Source organism: Anguilla anguilla, chromosome 8, assembly GCF_013347855.1.
Source record: "Anguilla anguilla isolate fAngAng1 chromosome 8, fAngAng1.pri, whole genome shotgun sequence".
In the NCBI taxonomy this organism is placed as follows: Eukaryota; Metazoa; Chordata; class Actinopteri; order Anguilliformes; family Anguillidae; genus Anguilla; species Anguilla anguilla.
Genome location: NC_049208.1, coordinates 51,164,839 through 51,180,575, shown reverse-complemented (window position 1 = coordinate 51,180,575; position 15,737 = coordinate 51,164,839). Strand labels below are relative to the sequence as shown.

Sequence of the window (15,737 nt, the reverse complement as noted above, 5' to 3'; positions counted from 1 at the left end):
GGAACCATATGGACCTTCCTATCCAAAGGACTTAATTTCCAATGCTGGTTTTTATTTGGACAGGGAATCATTTGTTGGTTTGTGTGGAAATATCCCGTGCCCTTTGTCACCTGGGGCCCGTGATAAAATTCACCAGGCTAGTCTTAGCCCACGGGCTGAGAGAGGTGTGACGTCAACTTGGAGAACAAGTCCATCGTTCTCTAGATCCAAGCGCAAAACTTGATGGATATGCAAAACGTTGTATGGGGATCACTAGAGATTTCCAGTAGTGCGGCATGCCTCACACTTGAACACAATGACATAAAATATTACGCGTGAGACCTGACAACAGTGATCAACAGTGATGACAAACCTAGGGTCAGTTCACTAATTGCACTCCTAAAATACAATATGATAAGCTACAATATCAAATGCTGAATTAAGGCCCTGTGTTTGTATTACAAAATGAGTCCCTTGCCCCTTTAAGGCACAGCAGGCGGTAACAAAAACCAGGAAGAAAATGGTTTGCAACTGACGCGACATTCCGACAGCCCGCTTTTAATTTATCAGCTAGGGTTTAGCGTGTTGGTGTTGGGTTACCGTCTGGCTAGCTAAAGCTGCAACAAAAATAGCTTGCTTGGTAGCATTTCCCCTACACGATTTGTAACTTCTGGTTTTCATAAAATACTAACGGATTGCATGTGTTCGTGCATGTTACCTACGAAAAAACTGATGGTGTTTGCTGGCTTCCTGACTATGAGAAAATAGCTAGCTAGTTTCATTTGGCGGCTATTTAATTTAACTTGCAAGATAACCTCTTGAAACAAGGGGAAGCGTGTGTCGATTGTCTTCGTCAAACTGGTAAGTACGACACATCCACTCCTAGTTAGCTTCTTTGAGTGCTAATTTTTAATCTATGCTGGTTAAATTAATTCTTCATGTCCATGGTATTTGCTAACCTGACTTCGGTACGTTAATTTGACTATCGTAGAAATACAATCGTTTGGTTGGCTTGTTATCTGGATGTCTAGCTAACTAGCTACATAGCTAACGTTGAGCTGTTTGTATTATTAGTTGGACAAGCTTACGCTAACGTTATTTGTGTTGGCAAGTCAAATGTCTACCATACAGTGGCTAACTAGCTAAATGACGATGGCTGGCGGAACAAGGCTTGAAGATGCACATAATTGTTTTTTGTTTATTTATATTGAAGCTAGATTTACGTTATCTTGTAGAACCACTCACTGTTAATGATTCAGAGCGCTAATAATACACACACTACTACTAGGGAGGTTTCCAGGAAGGTCAAATGTGATTAAGACGGCCTAGAAAACTAGACGCTCGTGTATTCTTGAGTCATAGCGAGGCTTAGATTTCGGTTAAAAGCTTTCACTTTTTATTTGGTGGCTAGCTACATACATCTATAACCACGAACATGTTGCGCACCTATTTTGTTGAAACTATTTTGCAATGAAGCGTTGGATAACACACAAGTGTGTCCTATTTAAATATTAACATTGATGACCACAGCTGAATGCACGTGGTATTTTTTTTTACAAAGCAATATCTACATGCTCTGTAAAGACACCAGGTATTATGTTTAATGACCACAGTGAGTCAGGACCCCTGTTTAATATCTCGTTAGGAGGACATGGCCTTGCTCAACACATTGTCTCCTTAACATGTGCTGGGGCCTTGTGTTTCTATTTCGGTCCAGATAGATAACTACCCCCTACTGGTCCACCAACACATCTTCCAGCTGCACCTTATTTTCCCTAAGGTCACCGGTTCAAATGCAAACTAAACTCAAACATTCATAGCTTCAGCAGGTTGCTGTATGAGGAACAGGGTTTTACGGCTAGTGGCAAGACACAATGGAATACGTTGTACACATGTTCTGTTTCCGGTTTTCTGGTGGTTCAGTCAGGTAATTGATTTCAGTTCGACGTCATCATATTCAAAACACCATTGGATGCACATATGACTCACAATACGCATTTTATGTATCACAGTGGTAATAAAACAAGACCGCTCTTCCAACTACTGATAACATTTTTACAATGAAGTATTCACGTCGTTTGTAGTCGTCTTCCGATAATTCCTGACTGCCTACAATGCAAAGAATTATGGTCTTTAGCTTTGCTCCCTCATTCAATTGGAGACTTGCGTTCCTTAAATTAGCCAATGATAATAAACAACCCAGGGTGCATATGGAGGCAGTCAAAAAATGTGGAGTATTTTTCCAAAGAACAGTCCACCACGCTGAAGAAACTGATGTACAACTAGCTAGGTATTCACAACAGTATTCGACCTGACAGTTTTGCTGAGTTTATGCTTTGGAAATGCATTTTAAAAAATAAAGGAGAAAAAAAACTGACACCTTCAAAACCAAGAGCCAACAAAGGTAGCTAGTTGGATTACCAATCGTATTACCTATTTACCCAGTATAATGTTAGGTGTCAGAATGAGATTTTGTGCTCATTTGTGTGCTGTTTACTCAGGATTAATCAGATACTAGAGTTTGTAAATAATAAACCGCCCATTGACGTTTAAAATTGGAATGACTCACTTCCTTGGACTTTGGACTTCCCTGCTATTGCCTCTTATTTGCAGTCTGTCATTATCTGGTCTTCTGAGCGTCACCGAGTATATTTCCAACATGGCCACTGAATTTTCTAGTATTTCGTTTCGAGAGCTGTGAGGGACTGTCTCTAGTCTAGCCAATAAAAATGCATCAAATTGTATGGCCAGCAAGCAACTGTACTTGTAAGCTGTTCCTATAGAATCTCAGCAAAAAGACTGAAGCAAAAAAAACAAAAAAACACACAGAAGCAAAAAAAGAAAAGAAAAAAAAAGGCATTCATTCCTGATGTAAATGTAGCCATAATGTTTGACCCACTAAGTATATCTATCATGACACTCAGCAGAAGCATGATAAGCATTCAGCAATAGCCAGGTAGTTTGACAGAAACAGCCTGTGATTTTGGGTGTCCTGGTTATGGTCAGCACTCTATTGACCATATATGGAAGGGTACCTTTCTCCCTGAAATGTTTGGAGTCCCAGCACCTTGAGACCTACGATTCGCACCCTCCCTCCCAAAACATCGGCAGCGGCCCCTCATTCATTCCACGGTTGAGGCGCTGCACAGGGCTGCGCGTTTTCGGTTTGGCGGGGTATCGGTTATGGAAACGAGCGCCGCCGCAGCCCAGCTAATTTAAATGCGCCGCCGCCGTTCGAGACCCGTCGCGCTGCATCGTATGAAAATGTAAATCCTCCTCCGCCGAGCTGGAAGATAACGGTCGGTGAAACCGCTGGACGCGTTTCAGGACTGCGGTCATGCAGGGGTTGTTCCCGTTTCGAATTGAAAAGCTGTACGGGAGAGGACATCGCAGCGGAAGTTAACACTGGGAGCAAAGTCAAAAGATCTATAATTGACTTTGGGAAAAAAAGGGCTTGAAATATGGGGCGACACACCAAAGTGATGGCACGCGAGATGAGTAATTAAAGGGACGCTTCACCCAAATGGCGTAATTATGTTGGCCTAATAGTTTTTATGGGCGGTAGTTTCCACAAACTGGCCCTCCTGCTGTGGCCCTTGGAGTCTTCTGAAAGGCCACTCCACTGCTGGCTTTGGGATACAAGGACAACAGAGACAACATCGACCCCGAGGGGTGACCTATGATCACGGGCTGTGTGGTGATCGGCTTTTCACAAACAGATTTGTATCATGACGTCTACATTCAGCTACAGTACCCGCTACAGTATATGGGCCGATCCGCGTGGCGTAAAGGTCTGTGAACGAATGTAGCCTTCAGGTCTCGACCCCCCACTTTCGTGATTACGCCTGAAAGAAGAAGAAGAAAAATAAAGGCTTACAGGGTTGCACGAATGGTTTTAGCAACGCGCGTGATGTCTCTTGTTATCCGGATAACGTCTCTACCGACCACATCCTGTCAAGCGCTCGGGTGTTGTGCTTTCACTTCCTGTTCTCTGCTGAAGTTGCTGCTGCTCTGCAGACCAGTCCAGTGCGACGGCAGATCTTCTCTAACCGCAGGCCTCAGTCTCTGCGCAGGTTCTGTAGCTGTTCCTGCTACCGGAGCAGTGCCAGATCAGTCCGAGCGAGCTGCTCTACCCTGCACTGATCCCAGCCGTTAGCCGTTAGCCTAAAAGTTCACGGTTCGCGGGTTTTATTCCGGCTTGTGGCGCGTAACGTATTAACGGTGCTCCTCTGTGTGTTTTTTTAATTTTTTTTTTTTATTAGGTCATAAGTCTCGCCGCGGAGATGTCCAAGGACCCGAAATCTCCCTCCAGATCCCGGTCCAGATCAGCTTCCAGATCCCGGTCCCCGTCTCGATCGCGGTCCCAGAGCCGCTCGCGGTCGCGCTCCAGAAAGCGCCGCTACAGGTACTAGTGTGGCCTCTCTGTCGCTAGGGTCTCTGCTGTTCTCTATCTGCGTCTGTGGCTTACATTTAAGGACGGTATTTTTCAGAATCAGAATCGCCTTTACTTGCCAAGTATGTTTACACATGCAAGAAATTTGACTCCGGTTTAATGGCTCTCAATTTCCTCACGCAAAAGAAGAGTGACAACACAACAGTCTTCTTTGCGGTGCACTGTTGCCTTTGTTAATCTTAACTTTCTTCTTCTTAACAAAGTTTTAGCGACGTTTCTCTGTTAATGATTATTTCTCTCTCTCTCCGTTACTCACTCTCTCATTTGCTCTTTCTGGCCATCTCAGCTCCAGGTCTCGCTCCCGGTCCCACAGTCGGGACAGGGGTTACCCACGGGAGTACCAAAATAACCGCGGTTTCCGCGGCTACAACCGAGGGTTCCGGAGACCCTACTACTACCGCGGCCGCAACCGTGGCTTTTACCCGCGGGGGCGGTACCAGCGAGGGGGCGGGGGCGGCGGCGGTGGCGGTGGCGGTGGCGGCGGCGGCGGAGGCTACGGTGGGTACAGGCCCAACTACTGGCACCGCGGGCAGGAGGATCAGTACGAGCATCACCAGCACAGCCCCAGGAGGGGGCGCTCTCGCTCCCGGTCCCGGTCCCGATCCCGCAGCCGATCTCGAGGATCTTCCTCGGCCCGGTCCCGCCGCTCCTACTCCTCCTCGTCCCGCTCCCCGTCTCCGCCCCGCCGCTCGGGCTCGGGCAAGCACGAGGCGAAAGAGGCGCAGAGGGGCGGGGCCAAGGACGGGGGCGGGGCCGATAAGCAGGACGGAACCTGGCAGGGCCTGACGGACTACAGCGCCAGCCCAAAGCAGGCCAGCCCCCAGATGCGCTCGGCCGTCATCGTGGGCCCGGCCCCACCCACTGCCCCGTACGGCTCCGCCCCCCCCAAAGCCAAAAACGCCAGCCCGGTCGCCGGAAACAGCGACGCCCCCTGGAAAGGCGCGGGCGCCGCCACGGCCTCCACCAGTAAGCCCTCCCCTCCGCAGGGCTCCGCCCCCTCCGGGTTCGGGTTCTTTTCGAAGGAGGGCGTCAAAACAGGAGACCGGACCGCATTGTCTTCAGCCTTTCAAAAGTACGTTGGATTTCTTTTTCAAACTAGAATTATATATAAAAAAAAAACAATTCTCTCTCTTTCTTTTGAAAATTTACTTGCAGTGTTTGGTTATAATTATTTCTTTCGATTTGTTTAGTCTGTGCACAGCCTCAAAGGTCCTTGGAAGAATAATATTTCCGGGGGGAACCATATCCCCCTTAATTAACAAATGCCAAAGCGGGCTCTTTGTGTGTCTGCTGTGAATTAAAGGACGTTGTTTGCTACCATAATTATTTAGGAGATTTCAGAGTGGAAAAAAAAGTAAGTATGCCCCTTTTATTTGAATTATGGTCTGTCATATCTGTTATACTTGTATCTACTGCACATAGTTATTTCATAATATTTTCCTTGGAACCGACTTCGTCCTCTGCATCCCAAAAAAGAAAAAATCCTGAATGTTGGTGTGGGGCCACATCAATCTGATATGGCAGAAAGGACTCCTGGGAGTTGTAGTTGTTTCCTGACTCACTTGCAAGATCATTGATGTGAAGTCCGTTACCCCTCAGAGCGTATTTGATGAGATTGTGTTTCCCCTTGCGATGGAGCAGGTTCCTGGTCGAGCGAAAGGAGAAGCAACAGGCATCTCAGCTGGACCAGGAGCTGACGGTCACTGGTGAGGAGAGGGGGAACAGCATCACCAAGAGCCTCTTCCCCATCAAGGGCGCCTCCTTCCCGAAGGGACCCCCCTTCTCACGCAGCGAGGGTACCGCGCCGGAGCCGGGCCCCAAACCGCACGGGGCCAAACGCAAGAGCAAGGCCACCCGCGACCTGTACGGCCAGTGGGAGGAGCCGGAGCCCCGGTCCCCCGTGGAGGGGCGGGGCCACAGGGCCGTGGACAGCGGCGACGACGACATGGCGGAGGAAGGTCTGTCCCGCGGCCGGGCGCCGGGGCCTGACCCCGCGCGCTCGTTGGCTCGGGACAGGGGCGCGGACAGGAGGGAGGCCACGCCCCCTGCCAAGAGCTCCGGGAAGAGGGGGGAGGAGTTTGACTTCAGCGTGAACCTGGGAAGGTAAGGCTGCAAATTTTAACTCGGCTCACACGGTCTGAGACCCCGCCTTTTTTTGCCCTTATTTGGAGTAACCGTGGCGCCCCTCTCCCCCCCCCCCCCCCCCCCCCCCCCCCCCCCCCCCCCCGGCAGCTCCGCGGGGGTTTCGACGAAGGAGCGGCGGCCGTCCCGGGACCCGGCGGACCCTGGCGGGAGGGATTCGGAGTTCCGCCCGGTCTTCCAGAGCGCCCGGCTCTGCCACAGCCCGTCCGAGCTGTTCGCCCGGCACATCGTCAGCATCGTGCACCAGATCAAAGGCACGCCCCCCGCCCCCCCCCCCCCGACAACAACCGCGGTCGCCGTGGGGTTTCCATGGCACCAGGCCGAGGGCGGGGCCGGGGCGTATAAACACCCCGTTCTCCACCCCATAGCATTGAGACGGCAGTGAAAGGGATTGAATTGCCGTCAAAAAAAACAAAAAATATCATTTTATGACAATGAATTGAACAAAATCTATTATTTTTTTGGTATGTACCCCCTGTTCACCAAGTACATACGACATCTAATGTTCTCTGTCTTATGATGAAGTATAGGAATTAATGGGTGATATTTGTGGATACTGTCCCAAATGGGTTTGCTTTGTGCTGACATGCATGCGCATTTTAAAAACATTTATATCAACTTTGAAAATGCATTCTCATCTAATCATACCGTACTCCCCCCCCTCAGTGCAGTCAACTCCATTATTCCCTGTCACTTTCCCCTTCTACATTATCCTCGGGAAAAGAAACTGACTTCAGTGTAGTATTATTCGTTTACGTTTGACACTGTTTCCTCTCTCTCTCCCCCACAGCACAGCACTTCCAGTGCTCAGGGCTAACGCTAAATGAGCGTTTCGCTATGTACCAGCGCAGAGCTGCGGAGGAGGGCGCAAGGGCGAGGAAAAGCCCCGAGATTCACAGGTGATGATGCGCAGGTCCGACGCTGGGGGGTGGGGGAGTTGGTGGGGTGGAGCGCTTTGGGGGGGTGTGGGGGTTTGGGGGGTGGGGGGGGGGAGAGACACTTGTCGTTAAACTCTCACCCGTGACCTTCACCCGTTCTCACCTTGGCCCCCGTCTCACTTCTGTCTTCCAGGAGAATCGATATTTCTCCCAGTGCTTTTAAGAAGCACTCTTACCTGTTTGAGGAGATGGAAAACTGCAGGGCAAGCGTCTACAAGGTGACCGAATGTTTTTTGAAATGTTTTTGGAGAACGAGCGCCGAGCCGCCGCCTCGTTAGGCCCTTCTGTCTTTCACGTCTCTCTCTTGAGGAAGGCGTTTTAAACCTGGAGGCGGGGGCGACCTGCCGCCTGTCCGAATTCTCTTACTGTACCCCTCCACGTGTCTGGTATGATTTTATGTGGGTGCTGATCGTCAAACACCAAAAAAAAACAAAAAAAAACAAAAACTTGAGGGGTCAGAAATGGAAATGACCTTTGACCCCGTGCCAAAGCCAATCAAAGGAGCCTAAGCTTTTGTCATCGTAAGTATTTCCTTCCCAAAACATCCCAAGGTAGAACTAAAACCGAAAAACGCACAAAGTAGTACTAACACCCTGTCATGAAGGAAGCTCGGGGCATGCGTTTCCTCTTATCGCGTCGGACGTCTTAGTCTGAGTTTTGGTCTGCCTTTTAACTGCAGCTAACACCGTTTTACGTTGAGGTACTGTCTGCAAACTGCACACTGCAGCTAACACTGTTTTATGTAGAGGTATTGTCTGCAAACTCTACACTGCAGCTGCCTTGTGCCAGCACCCATGTTGTTTTTTTTTTTTTGTTTTTTTTTGCGGTAAATGTAAACTCATACACCATTCACTAAATTACTTTCTCACCTCGTGGAATCGGCATTTTTCAGTGACAGGTATTTAAGATTGAATGACCTCACATGTAAAAAATCAACATCACGTCGGGGAGGAAGAACGTACGAAAACAGAACTGCGTAAAAATTGGAAGTGCTGATGTGCAGATTTATATTTCTCCGCCAACAGGGATGCAAGCGTGTGTGGCCAGATGAGGAGCTTAAAGCTTGGATCTTAATGAACCGTTTTCATGACTATGTAAATCTCACTTGCTTGGCCATTGTCTGAACAGTAAATGGGTTATCAACTAAGCATCCTCTCTCTGGTGCTGGAGCCATCAAATACCTCCAGCTTTAATATTATGTCATGTGATATTATAGATTTAAAAAGCTTTTTTTTAAAAAATGTTTGCCACGATTAATTGAAACCAAACCCGGACTAATATCCTGGCCCGACTGCTGTTCCCGCTCAGGATCCACTGAGAAAAACGAAAGATGACCTAGTGGATCTGCAGTTTGAGCAGAAGCACAGGAAAAAGCGCTCCAGCAAGGAGCGCGATCACAGATGGGCTGGCGGGAGAGAGTCCGGCGACTCCCGCGGGTCCAGCCAGGAGAGGACCGCCGAGAAGTCGTCCAAACGCCACAAGAAGTCCAAGTACGTGCCGGAAGTTCATTAGGGCTGCGTCACTGCACGGCCAGATTCTTCCAGCTTCTTTTTATGGGCGTCGTAAAATGCTGCACACGTGCCAAACATGTTCCACTGGGTATTTATATAACAAGGAATGACTAAGCTGTATTGTACATGCATATATATATAAGGTAGATGCTTTAAAATATGCATGTCTTTTACTTATTATTCTGTCAATAGTGGGAGGTAGTCTTAGACTGTGGATACAGAAAGGATTTTATTTTGGATAAATTTAAATATTTTTGTGTTCCCCAAGGCTCCATATTAGGACCGCTACTTTCTCTTAGATGGGTGACTTGGATAAGAATAATGTGCTGACAGTCTGACGGGGTAACCGGGTCACTATCCTCTTCCCTTTCGATTTGTAGGAAAAGCAAGAAGAAGCGCGAACGGTCACGGTCGTCCTCTGTGGCGTCCCCGCGCTCCAACAGAGCGGGAGATTACCCCGGCGAGGAGCCCATAGAGGAGGGCTTCAGCAAGGCCCCTCTGGGACCCAGGGATCACGGAGGCCCCATGGAGAGAGGGCCAGCTCGCGGTGGCTTCGTAAGTGTGTCCGGTAGCTGGGGGACCCCACACTCACCCCGAAACATGTGCCCTGTTGCCAGCCTCCCTGGCTGAGCCTTCTTCCATTTCATTTAAAACTCCTTCAGTCCACAAATACGAAAAAATGCCTGTTTTTTTTCCTTCTGCAATGGCCACAAGGCTTCTGTATTTTCTCAACCTGTCCACAACTCATTCCTCTTAAGCTGATGATTTAAAATAATATGTATTTTTGTAATAGGTCTAGACTAACAGGCCTGTCACCCTGTCCCTGGAAAGCCACAGAACGATCTGGAAGGTCCTAGTTGTTGTTCAGGACTTAATTTACCGTTTAACGCAGGTCGTCATACAGTCGTCCGACCTCACCCGGGACATGGTTTTCTGGGTCTGAATGTGTCGCGTATTTTAGGTGAAGAGAAACACCTGTGGCTCTGCAGGACCTGGGTTTGCACCCCCCCTGATCTAGGCTGAACTGGTCGGCTGACCGTTCGTGTTTTCGTTCCGATTTCAGTCGAGAATCGGAGGCAGGGGGTGGAACAAGATAAGCTACCCGGGACACAACAGTGGTCCTATGGCGGGCGTTCCACTGCGTCCCCCCGAGGAAGAATGGGACCCAGAGTACACGCCCAAAAGCAACAAGTATTTCCTGGTGGGTGAGGCGTACTGCCACTTTCGTTTTAAGTATTGTTATCGCTTGGAGCAGTGGTTCCCAACCTCGGTCCTTGAGTACCCCTGTGTAAGCTGGTTTTTGTTCCAACCGCAATTGCAATCCCAGAATTTTAACAATGTTGTTAATTTTTTTCAGTTATTTATATTACGAAAAAATAAATAAAGCTTTTCAAATTCAGGGGGATTATTTACCCTCTGAAACCACATTATGATAAAAAAAAATACCTATGTGTGCCATGAAGAATAAAATTCCCATGTTCATATTTTGCTTATCGGGCTAGACTGCAAACAATTACATAAAATGGTCAGTTATTTTTAGCTGATCAAATTAAAGACTGAGGTGAATCAGTAAGCTTCTAACTGGGGAAAATGTCGACGCATGGCCACTAAAACTAACCATCTGGAAGATATTGAGAAATTCAGACGAAATTAATGATAACAAGGGCAACAACAAGGCAAACATGGGGAATTTTATTGTTCCTGTCTTTCATTTCAACCCTAATTCGACGCACCTGATTCTATTAAGTGCTGACAGTGATCTGTAGCGGTTGAACGAGGTGTGCTTTGTTAGGCTTGGAGTGAAAACCTGCATTACAGTAGATGCCCAGGAGCAGGGTTGGGCAGTCCTGCTCTAGGTGTTGAATGTGAGGTGTGCTTTGTTAGGGTTGGAGTGAAAGCCTACAGGGCCGTAGATCTCCAGGAACAGGGTTGGGCAGTCCTGCTCTAGGTGTTGAATGAGGTGTGCTTTGTTAGGGTTGGAGTGAAAACCTGCATTGCAGTAGATGTCCAGGAGCAGGGTTGGGCAGCCCTGCTCTAGGTGTTGAATGAGGTGTGCTTTGTTAGGGTTGGAGTGAAAGCCTACAGGACAGTAGATCTCCAGGAGCAGGGTTGGGCAGTCCTGCTCTAGGTGTTGAATGAGGTGTGCTTTGTTAGGGTGGGAGTGAAAACCTGCATTGCAGTAGATCTCCAGGAACAGGGTTGGGCAGTCCTGCTCTAGGTGTTGAATGAGGTGTGCTTTGTTAGGGTGGGAGTGAAAGCCTACTGGACAGTAGATCTCCAGGAACAGGGTTGGGCAGTCCTGCTCTAGGTGTTGAATGAGGTGTGCTTTGTTAGGGTGGGAGTGAAAGCCTACAGGACAGTAGATCTCCAGGAACAGGGTTGGGCAGTCCTGCTCTAGGTGTTGAATGAGGTGTGCTTTGTTAGGGTGGGAGTGAAAGCCTACAGGACAGTAGATGCCCAGGAACAGGGTTGGGCAGTCCTGCTCTAGGTGTTGAATGAGGTGTGCTTTGTTAGGGTGGGAGTGAAAACCTGCATTGCAGTAGATCTCCAGGAACAGGGTTGGGCAGTCCTGCTCTAGGTGTTGAATGAGGTGTGCTTTGTTAGGGTTGGAGTGAAAGCCTACAGGACAGTAGATCTCCAGGAACAGGGTTGGGCAGTCCTGCTCTAGGTGTTGAATGAGGTGTGCTTTGTTAGGGTGGGAGTGAAAGCCTACAGGACAGTAGATGCCCAGGAACAGGGTTGGGCAGTCCTGCTCTAGGTGTTGAATGAGGTGTGCTTTGTTAGGGTGGGAGTGAAAGCCTACAGGACAGTAGATGCCCAGGAACAGGGTTGGGCAGTCCTGCTCTAGGTGTTGAATGAGGTGTGCTTTGTTAGGGTGGGAGTGAAAGCCTACAGGACAGTAGATGCCCAGGAACAGGGTTGGGCAGTCCTGCTCTAGGTGTTGAATGAGGTGTGCTTTGTTAGGGTTGGAGTGAAAGCCTACAGGACCGTAGATCTCCAGGAACAGGGTTGGGCAGCCCTGCTCTAGGTGTTGAATGAGGTGTGCTTTGTTAGGGTTGGAGTGAAAGCCTACAGGGCCGTAGATCTCCAGGAACAGGGTTGGGCAGTCCTGCTCTAGGTGTTGAATGAGGTGTACTTTGTTAGGGTGGGAGTGAAAGCCTACAGGACAGTAGATCTCCAGGAACAGGGCTGGAGCAGCCCGGTGCTAGACGGTGAGAGTGACGCCTGTCTGTCTGTCCGCCCCCACAGCATGACGTCCGAGAGGGGGAGAAGTGGCTGGATGGGCGTGGCCGAGGGCGGGGCATCGCTCTGCCTGGCAGGGGCCGATTCGTGCCCCGCAGCGGCAGCCCAAAGTGGGTCCACGACAAGTTCCAGGGGGGCAGAGAAGAGGGGGAGCTTCTGGAGAGCGAGCAGGACCCCGAGGAGGGAGAAGGAAGGAAGGGGGGCGCCCCCTCCAAACTGTAGCTCCGCCCACTCCATTTTCTTTATTATTTTTTTATTTTTAGCCAAATCCAGGGTGAAAATGCAGCCTGTGTTCCTGTCTCTTCAGCCTATGTCCTCAACCTGTGCTCCTCTGTCTGATCAACCTGTGTTCCCCTTGTCAACTCAGCCTGTGTTCCCGTGTCCTCAGCCTGTGTTCCCGTGTCCTCAGCCTGTGTTCCCGTGTCCTCAGCCTGTGTTCCCGTCTCCTCAGCCTGTGTTCCTGTCTCTTCCTGTGTTCCCGTCTCCTCAGCCTGTGTCCCATCTCCTCAGCCTGTGTTCCTGTCTCTTCCTGTGTTCCCGTCTCTTCCTGTGTTCCCGTCTCCTCAGCCTGTGTTCCTCTGTCTCTGCCTGTATTCCCGTCTCCTCAGCCTGTGTTCCTGTCTCCTCAATGTGTGTTTCTGTCTGATCAGCCTGTGCTCTTTTCTACAGCCACTCTTAGATACTCAAAGGGATTAAAATCACTGGTCTGTAATTGAGGACCAATCTTTTATTTTCTTTCGCATTCTGCAAAATGTTTTCAGTGTGCACTGACTATCAGGACAGTGTTAGTGCCAGAAAACTGCACTTTTGCCTGTAAAAGAAACCCTATTAACAAAACCGATTTAACTGTAAATTTCACTTTTTTTTGATGGAGCAGTATTCACTTGCTTAGATGGTTTATTAAAATAATACCATGTTTGTTTAATATTATTTTTGGAATAATCCTTTGGCTGAGCAGATGAGAGATTGCTCCTGTCTGGATCACAGCTCTTCATCGTAAGCACAGTCTCCATTTGAGTGGCAGTTTGTACTGACTGGATTTTGCGCAGGAGCCTTCGCAGATTCATCGACTGGATAATTCTTTTTTTGTACTTTAAAAAAAAAATGAGAGGAATTTTAAAATGTTGAAAATTCAAAAGAATGCAAGAGGGCTTGATGAATTTTGTATAATGTAATGGTTGTGCCTGTTCTTTTTGAGAGAATTCACTCAACATTTATAATTGTAGTGAATACAATTGAAGACTGTTTAAAAAAAAAAAAAGAAGAAAAAAAAATTCTAGTCTTCTTGGGAAAGTTAATTAGTTTTTTTCAGTTATTTTGAACTTTTCTGTTTGAGCTTGAGTTCTTAAATTAGTGTTTGCAGTCCCTGAAAGGATGGGCAAAGGTGTCTTTAACCAAAACGCAAGGAGTCGGAGATGGAACTGCAGGTTAGGATTTCTGCTGGTGCGCTCTGTTCTGCACGCTCGATGTGTGGGATGTCCTGTACGACGAGGCAACGTCGTCCCCGTCTTTCCCCCCCCACATTAAACTTTTCGCCTGTGGTTTTGTATCATTTGTTATTAAAACCATCATTCTGACATTACCGCGATCTCTGAACTGTTCAACTGAGATGTGTGAAGGCTGCAGATTCCACAAGACTGCAGTCTGTTCGGAGGTGCGACATCTTTTCTTCCAGCGATCACCGCCGTTGACCCACATAAGCATAAATGACCCCCTTCCATTGATTTGCTGTGCGCATACAGATCTTGTGATAACTTCCAACAGTGAGGGTCACATTTCCCAGGGTGCTATATTTTTTATGTCAAACCACTGAGAGAACCTGAGAAAAGACATGCAGTTGGCAGCGGTGCTTCTGATGCTAAAACCAAGATCCTTACTGTAGGCATGAGACCCTCGGCCCACATGAGATTATAAATGGGGCGGCAGTGTAGTATCGTGGGTGAGGAGTTGGTCTTGTAACCTGAAGGTCACAGGTTCATTTCCCGGGTTGGACACTGCCGTTGTACCCTTGAGCAAGGTACTTAACCTGAATTGCTTCAGTGTATATCCAGCTGTATAAATGTAATGTAAATGCTATGTAAGTCGTGAGTTGTGGATAAGAGCATCTGCTAAATGCCTGTTATGTAAATGAGCTGCAGTATAAATGCAATCCAATAACGACATGGTCTGCTCTCCCAATTCAGTTAGCAACTCTTTGGTGACAAATGTCCCCCTCATACATGCAGAAAATTAGGTGTGCATATGGGTGTACAGCAGTTTGTACTGTAAACCAAAAAAGTGTTTGGCCAGGTGCTTTAAGTGAGATTGCATCTCCAATTAATACACACACGCTCAGAATTCAAAAGAAAAACATGTAGTTTAATCCATATTTCCAGGGGGAAAAATACAATATTCTGCAGTCTTCGAAATTATTTTTTTTTTTGCAGTCCAGATAAGGTCATTTTTTATTTTTGGCATACTCCCTCCGGCCACCCTTGTCCCCGCCGAAATTTCGCACGCGGCTGATCACCCTCAGCTGTTCTTGAATGGTGTCCATGATGTCCACGGTGTCCGGAATGTGGACGTATCTGACGTTCCGGCCGGTGATAAAGAGGTCAGCCAGCTTGCTGATGTGCCCTCGCCTGTCCCTGTACACCACCTCCTCCAGGCGGATGTTCATAAAGGCGTCAACGTTCAACACGCGTCCCCGCGCAGTGCTCTCGTCGCGTAGGTCCACTGTGGTCACCTGGCCATGGAGACCCTGCAGAAGGATGACCATGCTGTTCTCGGCGATCGTGCGCTCGCGGATGGAGTGCGTCACCTCCATAGCTCTACGGGAAATAGGTTTGGTGTAAAGCGGAGAAAGTGATCAAATGTGGCTTCAAATTATTACGCTTTGTGCACAATTTGATAGCATTCTGTCAGCTTCTAGACTAGTAAACTATGGAATAAATCACTATGACAATGCAACGTTTGCTCAATGAGTATGCAAAACGCAAACTGCTTCTGATCTGCTTTGAAGTTAGCTTTGAGCTGACAACATACAAAGTAACACTAACCCGTGCGTTCGCTATCACCTTGCTGTGTACAACCAGCAAGCTAATTGCAAACGTATATAGTAAAACCAAAAAACATCAGTGCAACAAATAATGCCATTATAGCCAACTATAAACAAGAGTTTACTGATTTCGCTTACGTTATTAGGTATTGGCGCTGGTCAGCAAACACATAGCCACGTTTTTAGACCTGATTAGGTAGACAAAATAATGGTCTTTTTAATACTCACCCAAACTCATGAGCTTAATTGCCTGATATTTTCGGTAGTTTATCTCGCTCCAGAGGGACTACAGCTAGCTAAATCGATTAACGTTGCTTGCTGCAGGACTGTGAATGCACCGCGTAGCTGCTATACACACACAGCGCTGTAGAATGTAACTGGATGATGACGTAGCGTCTCTTGTATTATACGTTTTTATCATGGCTTCAGAAGAA

General features: G+C 48.0%; 2 protein-coding genes across 2 annotated transcripts; one reads left to right on the top strand and one right to left on the bottom strand.

Annotated features, from left to right (window-relative positions):
* Window positions 1-483: 483 nt before the first annotated feature.
* LOC118233912 (thyroid hormone receptor-associated protein 3-like) lies at window positions 484-13,848 on the top strand. The gene is made up of 11 exons (XM_035430014.1): window positions 484-840; window positions 4,242-4,384; window positions 4,719-5,504; window positions 6,074-6,535; window positions 6,665-6,828; window positions 7,365-7,473; window positions 7,646-7,730; window positions 8,821-9,002; window positions 9,404-9,578; window positions 10,087-10,224; window positions 12,273-13,848. Exons 2-11 carry the CDS (start codon window positions 4,263-4,265, stop codon window positions 12,486-12,488), a joined length of 2,439 nt encoding a protein of 812 aa, XP_035285905.1. The 5' UTR covers window positions 484-840; window positions 4,242-4,262; the 3' UTR covers window positions 12,489-13,848.
* Window positions 13,849-14,603: 755 nt separating this feature from the next.
* Window positions 14,604-15,687, bottom strand: lsm10 (LSM10, U7 small nuclear RNA associated). The gene is made up of 2 exons (XM_035430012.1): window positions 15,532-15,687; window positions 14,604-15,076 (listed from the first exon to the last, which is right to left on the bottom strand). The coding sequence occupies exon 2, from the start codon at window positions 15,070-15,072 to the stop codon at window positions 14,704-14,706; it is 369 nt and encodes a 122-aa protein (XP_035285903.1). The 5' UTR covers window positions 15,073-15,076; window positions 15,532-15,687; the 3' UTR covers window positions 14,604-14,703.
* Between the last annotated feature and the right edge of the window lie 50 nt (window positions 15,688-15,737).

Bases quoted from the DNA above. Each gene is read 5' to 3' on its own strand.
- LOC118233912 (XM_035430014.1), top strand. From the start codon at position 4,263: ATGTCCAAGGACCCGAAATCTCCCTCCAGATCCCGGTCCAGATCAGCT. The intron at 6,536-6,664 runs GTAAGGCTGCAA...CCCCCCCGGCAG, and splicing joins TTCAGCGTGAACCTGGGAAG to CTCCGCGGGGGTTTCGACGA. The intron at 9,579-10,086 runs GTAAGTGTGTCC...TTCCGATTTCAG, and splicing joins GGCCAGCTCGCGGTGGCTTC to TCGAGAATCGGAGGCAGGGG.
- lsm10 (XM_035430012.1), bottom strand. From the start codon at position 15,072: ATGGAGGTGACGCACTCCATCCGCGAGCGCACGATCGCCGAGAACAGC.